Source organism: Tenebrio molitor, chromosome 9, assembly GCF_963966145.1.
Source record: "Tenebrio molitor chromosome 9, icTenMoli1.1, whole genome shotgun sequence".
Classification (NCBI taxonomy): domain Eukaryota; kingdom Metazoa; phylum Arthropoda; class Insecta; order Coleoptera; family Tenebrionidae; genus Tenebrio; species Tenebrio molitor.
In genome coordinates, this window is record NC_091054.1 from 558,746 (window position 1) to 571,095 (window position 12,350).

The 12,350-nt window shown below is 40.3% G+C and overlaps 4 protein-coding genes, 1 long non-coding RNA gene and 1 other non-coding gene across 6 annotated transcripts; 3 read left to right on the top strand and 3 right to left on the bottom strand.

Moving 5' to 3' along the window:
* Positions 1–3,009: 3,009 nt before the first annotated feature.
* Positions 3,010–4,137, bottom strand: yellow-g (L-dopachrome tautomerase yellow-g). The gene has a single exon (XM_069057418.1). It carries the CDS (start codon positions 4,135–4,137, stop codon positions 3,010–3,012), a length of 1,128 nt encoding a protein of 375 aa, XP_068913519.1.
* Positions 4,138–4,337: 200 nt separating this feature from the next.
* yellow-g2 (L-dopachrome tautomerase yellow-g2) lies at positions 4,338–5,735 on the top strand. The gene is made up of 2 exons (XM_069057417.1): positions 4,338–4,480; positions 4,531–5,735. Exon 2 carries the CDS (start codon positions 4,531–4,533, stop codon positions 5,671–5,673), a length of 1,143 nt encoding a protein of 380 aa, XP_068913518.1. The 5' UTR covers positions 4,338–4,480; the 3' UTR covers positions 5,674–5,735.
* On the bottom strand, positions 5,697–7,414 carry LOC138137849 (uncharacterized). Its single transcript, XM_069057420.1, has 4 exons — positions 7,128–7,414; positions 6,608–7,079; positions 6,431–6,561; positions 5,697–5,932 (listed from the first exon to the last, which is right to left on the bottom strand). The coding sequence occupies exons 1-4, from the start codon at positions 7,346–7,348 to the stop codon at positions 5,731–5,733; spliced, it is 1,026 nt and encodes a 341-aa protein (XP_068913521.1). The 5' UTR covers positions 7,349–7,414; the 3' UTR covers positions 5,697–5,730.
* On the top strand, positions 6,332–6,403 carry TRNAG-UCC (transfer RNA glycine (anticodon UCC)). Its single transcript has one exon. It is a non-coding gene; the product is annotated as a tRNA-Gly (tRNA).
* A 91-nt stretch (positions 7,415–7,505) lies between the features above and the next one.
* On the bottom strand, positions 7,506–10,454 carry LOC138137845 (uncharacterized). The gene is made up of 7 exons (XM_069057415.1): positions 9,681–10,454; positions 9,477–9,614; positions 9,207–9,421; positions 8,892–9,106; positions 8,607–8,842; positions 8,088–8,235; positions 7,506–8,040 (listed from the first exon to the last, which is right to left on the bottom strand). The coding sequence occupies exons 1-7, from the start codon at positions 10,366–10,368 to the stop codon at positions 7,719–7,721; spliced, it is 1,962 nt and encodes a 653-aa protein (XP_068913516.1). The 5' UTR covers positions 10,369–10,454; the 3' UTR covers positions 7,506–7,718.
* Positions 10,455–10,596: 142 nt separating this feature from the next.
* On the top strand, positions 10,597–11,963 carry LOC138137850 (uncharacterized). The gene is made up of 2 exons (XR_011161896.1): positions 10,597–11,737; positions 11,789–11,963. It is a non-coding gene; the product is annotated as an uncharacterized lncRNA (long non-coding RNA).
* Positions 11,964–12,350: the final 387 nt, after the last annotated feature.

Here is a 12,350-nt window from a genome sequence, read left to right on the forward strand (position 1 = left end):
TGAACAACTTAAACATTTTAATCTAAAACCCAAAGACATTTTAAGATTGTACAAAAATACAAAACAGTTGATTTTTTGACAGAGACAAATATAGATCTGCCTGGCATTAATGCAAATTCATCCTGTCTTACAAGAAGTGAAAAAATCTTACACGTGCAGACCTTTTTGACAAGAAAGTTAAAATCTGAACTTTAACATGATAAAGAGTAACTGGCAATGTTTCTCTCCAGGTGTTCGCTGTTTAATATTTATTTAATTATTTTACATCACGATAAATAACTTTCCATCAGCAATAATTTGCATTAATTGAGATGTTAAATACAAGAGAATATAATACTCATATTGTTAATGTCACATAAACTCAAGAAATTACAATCTGGGGTTGTAAAGTTGCAAATATAAAGACCCAATGGTTTTTGTATTCTTCACGTGGCACGACATTCCCGCCAGCAGGAGTTCCAGATTTGAATCTCATCAAACTGTGTAAGTTTAAAAGCGTCTGAAAACTAAACAACTATTTTATGTAAGTGATCATCACATAACTAAGTCATTTAAATGATCCTCAATTTTGAACACAACCATGTAAATTTTTAACTAAAGTGGATCTTCGATTTTATACTTTGTCAATAACAGTAAATCTTTGATACAGAAAATCAATTTGCATTTATTTATTGCACATTACGCGAGAACGAATAACTTTCCAATTTTACGCCGATAAATCACTCGAAAAGTTTTCAAAATTTTCCTTCTCAAAAACTGGGGTGTCATTTTTTGAAACAGTTTTAAATCGTGCCAGTGAACGTGTTACATTCGAGTAAAATTATCCATTAATATTCATTTGACAAATAACATTAATTATATCGATTTTGGGTGACTGCTTCCGATATGCCTATCAGAAATTTAAAACTTACGTGATTACAAGAAATGGACATAAATTAAACATTATCTGGTCAACACCACCAATAATTGTATGTTGTAATTAGAGTGCTAATTGGCAAAATGAAGGTACTTAATGTTGTTTAGATATTGAGTAATGCAAAAGAACAAATCAAATTTATGATTCAAAAATTCTTCATTCCTTTCATTGAAAGCGTTTCGCTCCTGTTTACTTCTTCGGATATTTGTGTCATAGATTGTTGATGCTAATTATGATATTTTAGTAACTTAAACGTCTGGTTGCGACATTTGTAAGCGATACGTTTAATTCGATATTCAAATTAATTAATTTGTGACTTCCTTATGCTTCAGTAAGAATCTAAGCAGTTGTAACTACTTTTTAATTATATAACATTTCATAAATGCATTTAATTATTTTACGAAAGTTAATCCCGACTTGCTTTTCAGTAATTTTTAAACACGTAAAAAGTTAAGTATAACCAGAATACTTCGTTTAATTTGTACACACGTGCCGCAAAAAAAAGAAAATTTAAGATATCTACCTGAAGAATTTCAAGTGTTTGTGGAATTTTATTGACAATTTGTGGATCAGATGATGTACGAGTATGTTACACAATCGTATCTCAATCGTAAACCAAATATTTTCGATTGAAGATAAATCGGGTGAGTGATGAGGCATCATGTTGTAAACCTTGTTAGTTTTGCAACTAAACTATTTTAGCGAATTGAAAACGTTTCCGTACGTTATCACTGACGCTATTATTTAGACTTGGATCATGTAATTTAACTGACAACAACAATCACTTTTCAGGAAGTTTTGAGCCAAATTATCATACGGTAATTGTTACTGTACTCAAATACGAGTAGCGTATGCTATTTAACCAGAAAGAAATGATTCACGAATTTCGGTCTGTTATTATTTATTATTTTGGAGAAAGTGGAAAAAGTGTTTTATGTTTATTTTTATTACAATTTTTATGTACTCGTCGTGTGCCATGTGACCTTAATATTCAACTTGAAAAAAATCATGTGATTGTCTTTAACTAAGTCACTAATTAAGAAAATTTCATTGTCTGATAGAGTTAGAAGTAAAGATAAAATTTTGACGCATACTTGAAAAGTGATACCAACTATCAAGAACCGTCAAAATGACAGGTATAGGAGGGGTTAAACCAATTACCACTCCTTAGAATAATGAAATGTTTTGACTAGCTTTCGTTGGGTAAACTCAAACCATCATTTCACTTTCTCGTCAATTTGTGAATATTGACAACAGGCAATGAATGACAGAAATGATATTTGACACTTGCCACCGTCTGCCAGGTTATGTTTGGTGTAGTGTAGTGCGGGACCTTATCGTCGAAAGGTGGCAAACAATTTTTTCCGGTGCGATACCACAATCATTTTGAAACACTTTGTATTTAAAACGTGACATTTCGACTTTACTTCAAAATAAACAATCTGCAATCTTATATTTTCTTCTGTTTGGTCGTTCTTTCCTGGCGCATCCACCATTTCTGCACATATTATTTTTTTATAATTACAGAAATGTAGAGTTGTTATTCTCATAACAGGAAGAAATTGACATATTTTAATATTTTTTTTAATTTCTGCATTTCACATTTTCGCAGTACATATTTAATATCGCGTTCAAGTGAAATCCTGGGCTGAATAGGCGTTGGAAAAATTACACGGTTTATCTAGAACAGTGTAAAGTTTGAATTTCCCGCCGAATGACATTTGTTTATGTTTAATCGGGACATAATTGAACGTGTTTGTTTTCAGCAAAGGGTGCCCTTAAGATATTTGCTTTGCGAATAAGAACCGTTAAGTTATTCTATTTTTAATGTAAAACATTACAAAGAAAGAAAAAAAGAAAGATTTTTTTGGCTTTAAATTTTAGGTTAGCTGTCAACATGCTCCAATTAATCTACGCTTTAAAAAAGCACAACAATTGACAGTTTCCGCAAATTACGTGTTATCTATTGGAAATATTTGTGTCATATTTCTCGCATGCTTTTTACTTTTCTCATGACGAAAACGTATAAACCCATTAAAAATGAAACACGAATATAACATTCAACAGTTTATTACCACAACTTTGCTTTGTCATCAATCACAAGTTTTGATAAGAGGATGGACCGCCATCGACGCCCCCAAGCACCCAACAGTATTGCAAATGTAATCATGGAAGTTACTCTCGATGGCCCACATGAGCCTCTTGTATCCAGGAACCACCTGTGTGGACAGTCTACAGTCTCCACCTCGTTGTACCAAAAGGAAGTTCTCAGGTTTGAAAGCGGTGTCAGTGTTCCAAATGTAAATGTCCGACTCTCCTTTATATCTGAAGAAGACGGCGGCACCGTTATCCGTTCCCAAGAGAACAATTTTGGTACCGGGGGGCTTGGCACCAACGTCGACAATAGCACCGTTGGCTTGGCCATTTTGGAGGTAGCACGCTTTGATGGAGAAGAGTCTGGGAGACGAAAGGTAAGTGAAATACAAGACATTTCCGCAGGATTTCCTCGCCAAGGCCAGGTAAAGTACGTCTTTGTTTCCACCAGCACTAGCAGCAGCAGGTAGTACCACGCGATAGCCTTTCCCTCCGAAAACGTCATAAACCAAAATTCCCCCGGTTCCGGCGTCGCTGGCGTAGACGTAAGCCTTGCCGTCTTTCGAGTAGTCCACGATCATGTATTGGAAGCGACTCTGGGGAGTCATGAACGGCGACAAATCCACAATCTTCACCACTTGACCACTAATGGCGTTAACTCCGACGATTTTGGGAGGACAGCGTCGCACCGGTTGCTCCAGAGTGTTACAGATGCCCAAATCCAGGACCCAGAGGATGTCCAGAGGGTCCAGAAAGATGTCGACGACGTTCTGGAGGGCGTCGCAGTTACCCTCTTCTTGAATCGACCAGCACGGGAAGGGTTCGAGAGTGGCGTGGCAACCGCGTCCTTTCAGAGAAAACTTGGCGAGGGTGAAGGGGACGCCATGTTTGAACCGCGGAAGAGCGACGATGGCGTCATCCTTGAAGATCTGGATTCTGGTACCGATGACGTTCTTGGGGACGTACCGACCAGTCTGAAGGTAGATGTTCTTGGTGGCCTCGCAAGGGAAGGCGAGATTAGTACCGCTGAGCTTGTAACTGAGATCAGGGATGAAGTTCTTGTTGCAGTCAGAGTTGATTCCGGTGACAAAGACTGCCAAGAAAGCGAAGATCGAAGGAGTCCACATGGCCCTGTAAATTCTCACTTCTTAATAATCGAACGCTACGCTTGTACGAAGAGGTGGTACCTGTACTCTACCACAACAGATGCGAGAAACACACTGAGTGAAGAGTCCTCCTCTTGGAGTCATTTATATTCACGACTGTCATTGTTTTTCTTGCGAGCATGCCCGCAAAAACAATATTTTGTTTGGAAAATGCTCTGACCCTGTTTGCGAAAATCGTCGACTCAGATTCGACCTTCGCGTGTCAACGACCTCTCCCGAAGCACGTTTGCGGCGACCTCTGGTCTCCCAATAAAAGACGTGCAGGTCCCAAACTTTTCATCATTTTTTCCTCCAGCTCCAGAAAGTAAACCAGCGATAACCCGCAAGACTCTTCACTCATTTGTTCTTTTCCAGATGATACTGCCAACCCTCGTCTTGTCCTCTTTGGTCTTGGTGGGCGTTAAAGCCACCTGCGACAAGGAAATCGTGAGACCGGTGGAATGGACGGGAGGCAATTTCGAATGGCCCAACTTGGCCACCAAGTCCATTTACAGATCGTCGGGACGCTTCATCCAGAAGAACGCCATCGCCACCAGGGCCCAAATCTACAAGGACGACGTGATCGTAGCTTTGCCCAGATACAAGGCGGGAGTCCCTGCGACTTTGGCTAAACTGTCGCTGAAGCACAAAGGGTGCGAGGCCAGTCTGACTCCGTTCCCGTGTTGGTCAACTCAAGAGGAAGGCAACTGCAACGCTCTCCAATCAGTCGTGGACATCTTCGCCGACGCCAACGAGATCCTGTGGGTGTTAGACGTAGGCGTAGTCAACACTCTCGAAACGCCAATCAGACGCTGTCCCCCGAAAGTCGTCGCGATCAGTCTCAGGACCGGAAAGGTGGTCAAGACTCTGGATCTGTCTGGATTGGTGGCGCAAGCGTCGCGGCTTCAGTACATCGCAGTGGAGTACACGTGTGACGGACGTCCTTATGCTTACGTCAGCGATGCTGCCACCAGATCGATTCTAGTGTTCGACGTCGCCGGAAACAAAGGGTACAGAGTCGTGTTGCCCAAAGCCGTCGTCGGAAACGGAAAGAGAGATGTTCTCTACATCGCGCTGATCCAGAAGGGTTGCGGTAACAACTTCATCATCTTCACCTATCTCTCGTCCCCCAAAGTCTTCTCCATCCGTACCGACTACTTGAGAGCCGGTTGCACAGCAGGAAGAATAGTGGATAGCGGAAGCAAAGACGGCAAAATCATCATCCTTGGCACGGACCTCGGCACTGCCGTTTTCTTCAGGTACGAAGGTAAACCGGAGGTGTACAGATGGGACGCGACCCTCCCTCTCGCTCCCGGTCTGCCTGTTCTCGTCTACAAGTCCCTCAAGTGCTACCTTTCCACTCACGCCATACCCGATCTCAAGCGCGAAAGGATGAGGATTTTGGAAAGCAACTTCCCAGATTTCATACAGAACACCGTGGGCTGCGGAGCGTCGCAAAGGGTAACCCTGATGGGTGGCTGTGTCAACCCCAAGAACCCCTTGCCAGTCTACACATGACAGGATTAATAATAAACACGATGTGCATGTAATTTTATAATTGCCAATAAAGTTACATCAAATTAGAACATTGTATTTGAGTATTTTCACCAAGCGTCTCTTCAGTAGTGGTGGAGGTTGTTCGGTGCATTGGTCGGGGCGGGCCGGATTAGCGAGGGCCCAAATCCCGTTCTGGGGGCCCGTGTACAGTTGAGACACGTAAGGTAAGAGCTCGTAGGACTGGGCTAATATGTTATAATGTTCGGCTTGAGACGGTTTTCTGGAAAATAAGTGACAAATGTGTCTTAATTTGAACGTTGAAATTTGTCTTAATTTGAACGTTGAAATTTGGGCATTTTTTTATCAAATTCTAGGTGAGTGACGTGAAAATGAGTCCCTTTGGGTAAGCTGCAATGACATCAATACAGATTCGAGAAATTTTATAGTGAATAAAACGAATTGAGGTTATGTAATGATTGTAAGGTAAATTAATGTCAAATATTATGTATGTAACCAATAATACAGCGTTGCATAAGTCGACGTTTACGTTTAATGCTTTAGAACGCATTGGGGATTATTTGTGTCGGAAGTCAGAACTATCTATTAAAAACTGTTTTAATTTTTAATAAAGAGAGTAGAGCGTACTGTATCTAAATTTCAAAAGAATGTAAGAGCAAGTGCGATGGTGGTGTAATGGTCAGCATAGTTGCCTTCCAAGCAGTTGATCCGGGTTCGATTCCCGGCCATCGCATACATTTTTTTTTTTCATTTTTAATACCTTGTATCCCATCGGACCACCGCATAATCCCTGGGTAGATAATAACTGAGTCCACTTTTATAATCTGTGACCAATCCACTAGACGCTCCCAATTTTTCTCCAAGATAAGTTACCTCAAGGACCTCCACACCCTGAGAGCAATGATTTAATTGATTTTTTTTTGTCATTACGCATTACCTCCTCTAGTTCTCTTCTAATCAGTGACAAGTCCAGTGAAAAGATCCCTCTCTCTTCACCCCCCGTTACGTACAAAACTTGTTCTTTCCGTGCAAATGCCAGATATTTGGTAGAAATGGGCAGCAGAGTATTGGGCGATTTCAGATTGATTCGCCACCACTTGAACTGGCTTAAAGAAAAAACCAAAAGATAATCGGTTCCGTCTAGCCCCACATAACCTCGTGCCCCGTTCAGTTTAACGTCAGTGTCTACAACAATGTAGTTCACTTTGTCTAGAGCAGCCTGGGGGGCCTCCGACGTGTAATTAATTTTCTGGAATAAATTGTAAATGACTAGTTTGGGTGGGCAGATCGAGTTGCCCTTGTCTAAAACCCACAGTCTCGATCGTAGAGGCTCCACGTCCAACGAGACGACATCTTGGAGGTGGTCACAGTCACTCCAGATTTGTGACTCCACGAAAAAGGGTTTTTTTCTACGGGAAAATCACGAAAAGGTGTCCACCAAGAATTTGTGTACCTACCTTGGAAAAATTTGCTGTTCGTTGTACCATGATGCTTCCACAAGTGTTGGGTTGGTGACGTTGTTATGGCAAGAACTTCTCGGGAGGGCTAAAAAGGCTCGATTGCCGTAAACGCTAACACTGGAGACGTAATAATTTGAAGAGATGTTGTAAATGGTCAAGTCCCAAGTACTGATCGATGACACCAGATGTAAAAGAACGAATACTGTGAGATGAAACATTGTACACGGATTGTGTTTGCCTCAAGAGGACAATTTCTGCTTGAGTAAGACATCATTTTGTTGACGCGTCGATTTCTAACAATTCCTCCTTATCCATACATTTTTTACCAGTGGTGGCTCGTTGGTACAAACCACGCGTTATAAAAAAAATAAAAACTCTGTCTTGGTACGTTTATTGATAAAAATTTGACAAAAAGGGGTTATTGCAACTAGATGTTTATTTATACAAGAAACATTAATAACATTCGAGACCTGTTACTTTTATTTCGACACGCAAGACTACAACAGGTGTTTCATAATATATGTGCACAACTCCTAAACGTCTAATTATTTTTTAAATATGCTCAAACCAAAGATTCTTTTTTGCTGCTTAATTCTTTTGGTTTGAATCAATCACTCTTTTCTCCGGCAACGCAATTTCCAGATGTTTACTGAAGTCATACGTAATCACTTTAGGCGTTATAAACCCGCCGTAGCTTTCGCGACCCTTGTAGAAGATCCCGGCCCCACTCAGGGGCACCGGTTGCAAGGCCTCCACAGGTTGGACATCCAAGAAAGGAACAGTAGTTTGCGCCGCGTCCTTTTCGATATCCGAATTGACAAATTTAATGTAACGATCTGATCCTGAATAAGGAACCGACGGTAACGGAGAAAAAATGGGAACATCTGGAGTGACGAGTTTGATTTCCGACCTGAAACAAACAATTACTACGTCAAAAAATAGAAAAGTTTTCTTCACCTCTTGTTTTGGAACGACTCGACTGTTCTAGGGTTGTTTTTGTAGACGCTCCTGGTGGTAGGATCGATCAGTTGTCCTGTGGTGAAATTAAACGGCGTCACCTGGATCTCAAAATTGAGATGGGTGCCGATGGTCTTGAATCTCACACCTGAAAGTGTGGTAAGAAGGTTACTGACGTAGTGGAGAGAAGGAAACCGTCAAGGTTTTGAAACGACGGAGTCTGCTCCTATAAGTGAAAATGTATGAGGTTAGCTTTCAAAGGAGATCTATTGTGATAGATTGCAATGCCAAATCGTAAAAGACTGTTTTGAACAAGTTTCTTCACGAGAAGAAAAACACTGTAATACTGCGTCAAAGGCAAGATTTTCAGGAGCAAAATGAGTACGACAACTGGACATGTGAAGTACTTCAAGAGCGAAACTCATCTGTCGTGTGAAGCTAGAGTTGAATTGGATTTATGAGATGGGAGTGAAGAAACATTGGAGAAATCTTTGCAGATTCTTTATTAACTGAACTAACCTGTCAGTACGAAGTCCTCCTCGGCCACCACATCGTCCAGATCTAACGCCCGCTTCTCCAAACTCAAAGTATGATAGTCGAGACCGGCGATGGAGTTCTCATCGATTTTCATTTCGTCAACTGGTACCCAGCGCATCGTGGAAGTGTCAATTTTACCGCGCGGAAGCAATTTTCCTTCTTGTACTTGCAGATGGATAATTCTGTTATGTTTGACTAGACGCAAACCTGTAACGACTCTAAAACACCAAACATTATTTTTGTAACATGATAACCGTTCCACTCAACCTGTTATTGGCATAATCAGCGTTGACAGCTCTTAGAGAGACGTATCTGTCAGAGAATGATCCTTCTTCGTCGCACAGGCAGAAGCAGTAACTGCATCTGAACACCACAGAGCTTGCCCAGTGCCTAAGCTTCGTCGTTTGGCATTCGCGCTTTCGACCGTGGACGAGACCATTGTCGTACGTGATGTAGTCATAACGTCGGTGGGAATGGACATCCTAAATAGCAAAACTTAATCCCCTTCTCTCACTCTCAAACTGTTTTCTTCTTCAACTTTTACAAGATAAGAACAAAAACAACAACACAAAAGATACTAACCGCTGGACAAACCCACAATTTGTAATCGTAATTCCTGCAGCTGGTTATATTGCCGTGACATTGTCTTTGTGAATTGCAAAAGCCATAATAGCAACCGTAGCTCTTGGTGTTTTGATATCTACCGCATTCATGAGCACAAATTCGTTCCTTGTTCAGATCTACTTCGTTTTCGATGTAGCCTTGCATTAATTGAGTAAACTGGTCGTAAGTTTCTTCTGCAAGTCACATCTAATGAGTACTCTTTTCTAGTGACTTAAGTGTGGTTGTTACCTGCTACGTGTTTCCTTGGGTCGCATTTCCAATACTCCCTGGGCACTTGTCTCATCACAGTGTTTACTTCCTTGATGATGTTTTTGGTGCGAGTTTGAAAACCTTCAGTCGCAACGTTGGACTCTCTGATGAAGTTGCCTAAATTGAAATTACCACTTTAGAAGGGAAACATTTTCTTCAAACAAAAGACACAGTAAATCTCACCTTCATTAGCCGACCTTTTCATTATATTGCCGAACTGTACCATTATGAACCCTTTCAGTTCTGTCAAAATGAGTGAATTGTAGATACTGTACAAAACCTGTTGAGGCGACTGCCTCGCGTTGCAAAACATCTCTCCTTGAGTGTTCTGTAGATGATACACCAACAACTCCAATATTCCATTGCTGGTAACTCCTTTCCTCGTTGGTACAACATACGAATAGATTTCGTCGAGTGCTTGTACCACAGAAGTCGCACTCCCGTACGAGACAACATTGTTAACAAAATTCATCAACGTCTGTCTCTCGAACTCTTCCGCATTCCTCAGGTAGCTGTGAAAAGTGTTGTAAAGATTGTCGATTTTGGTGTGCAGTTCCAGGAACTGGTTAAGTCGCGCTTCCAGACGGACGTGCTGCTCTAGGCCTTGCGCTAACATGGAGATGGTTTCGGTGCCGACCGAACTGTGCACCTGTTTGCCCAGTTGTTGTATTTTTTCGGCGGCTTTACCGATTTCTTCGATTACTCTGGTTTGGGTTTTGTTGACCAAGTCAGGATCGTAGGGATCATCGACGATGTCCCAAGCGTCCGTTGTGGAGGAGACCACTCCCATTGCCACTTCGACGATGTCAATGGGAGGGCTTTGGGCGAAAATTAACGCGAAATTGAGGACTGTGAAAAATAACACTTGCATGGTGTCGAAGATGTTATGTCACTGAAGTTAAATTTGTTATATTTATTCTTAATTGTGTTTAAGATTAAGTAAGAGTAATTGGGATCTGAGCGTGGCCTCTTCGTTGACCCCTTATCGCTGAAATTTTCTCGGAACTGATTATAAAAGACGCAAATAAAATTACCGCTCCTGAATGATTAACTGATAATATTGAATCTGTTAATTTGTTGTTAAAGATTTTTATATACAATTTCACGGAAAATATATTCTCTCGATTTGCGCACATTTTTATTATACAGGGTTATTATAAATGTTTGTAGTCCAAGTAGGCCATGAATTTGTGCCGCCTTGTTTCGATTCTGCACTGTATCTAGTGGAATATTGGTATGAGTGAGCTCCTGACCAACTGAAACGGTAAAAGTCGCTGTTAATGTCAAATCACTTGATTACCGCATTTTTTTCCTTCGAATCAAAATAAGTCTTTAGTAAAAGTTAAGAGTGTTAAGACCACAGACGACGACGATGAGTATACAACAGTGATCAAGGTTAGGTTAGTAAAATTCTGTAAGTTTCAAGTAAATTTATTTTCAGGTTAACTGTTCTCTTCCAAATTCTCTCTTCTAATTATCAGTTTCTACTAAACACATTTTTTTAGGATAAAAAGGATTTTTAGGATTGCAATGGGGTACACCGTGGAACAGACTACTTTCATTATTATTTCATTTTATTAAAATGGTGTACGAGATGAAAACATAATGCAATCATGTAAGGATCAATATCTCGCAAAGTTTCCTAATTTAGAGATAGAGGAACAATCTTTAATGACCCACATTCGATGGATTGTGAATAGACAAAACTAGAGATGCTTCAAAGGAAAAGTCATCGAGAAGGCTTCAAGTTGGTGAAGTTTTGAGAGAGAGAATGGAACAAAATCCCAGAACATCATTGCTGTCAGCACAGTCAGGTGTAGCACTGAGCACATGTCAGAAAATTGTGAAGAAAAGATTAAATTTGCACCCTTATAAAATGTCATTGTTTCAAGAACTGAAACCAGCAGATTATCCATGTCATGTTGCATATTGCAGCTGGTTTTTAAACAACCTAAATGATAACAGAACTTTGGATTTGTCATTCTTTTCCAACAAGGCATGGTCCTGCAAGGGCGTAGCAATGATTTTTTGCTGGGGTGGGCCAGACTTTAAACCAGACAGATGATAGATAGATATTGCAGATGTATCTTGTTTTTAATGTGTTTTACTTTTATTCTGGAGTGGGCCAGAAGGATTCTGGGGTGGGCCGGGCCCACCTGGCCTCCCCCTTTACTACGCCCTTGTGGTCCTGCTGTAAGTTCATAACCTGATTGTACTCAGGGAGACGTTAGAACTAATAAGTATACCTCCTCTTCCATATTTGTTGCTTATTTCATTAACAACTATTCCAGATTGGATCAACACATGCCCCTGTCTGACGTCACCCATCTTCTGTATCCTGCTCCTCCACATTATAACATTGGAAATCATTTAATGCACATTAACAACAATAAAACCTTACTGGACAGTTAAATAGCTTTAATTTGTTGCCATATAACACATAAATAAAATGTCTATTTACAATGATTTCATTCTCTCATTTTCCATCAACAGTTTTGGAATCTTGTGGTACTTAACATTGTTTCCTCGAAACTTTTAAAACAAAAATGATGCAGTACCCATTGAATAATTTAACAGCAACAATTCAGTTCTACACACCTGTGGTTAAACACCAGTGGATAGGTTTACAAAACTGAAATAGAGAAAATTAAATTTTATTGTCCGTATGAGATGGATTGAACCATATGAACTTTAAAATTCACTTTGATAACAAATCCCGTCTTGATGGATTTAAGTCACTGTTACTCACGGTATTAAAACGTTGGAACAATCTCTTTAAACGAATCTTCACTGTTGTGGTTAATAATTCAAAGAATTTTTTGAAGGTAAACATAACCTCCTAATGTCAAGAAT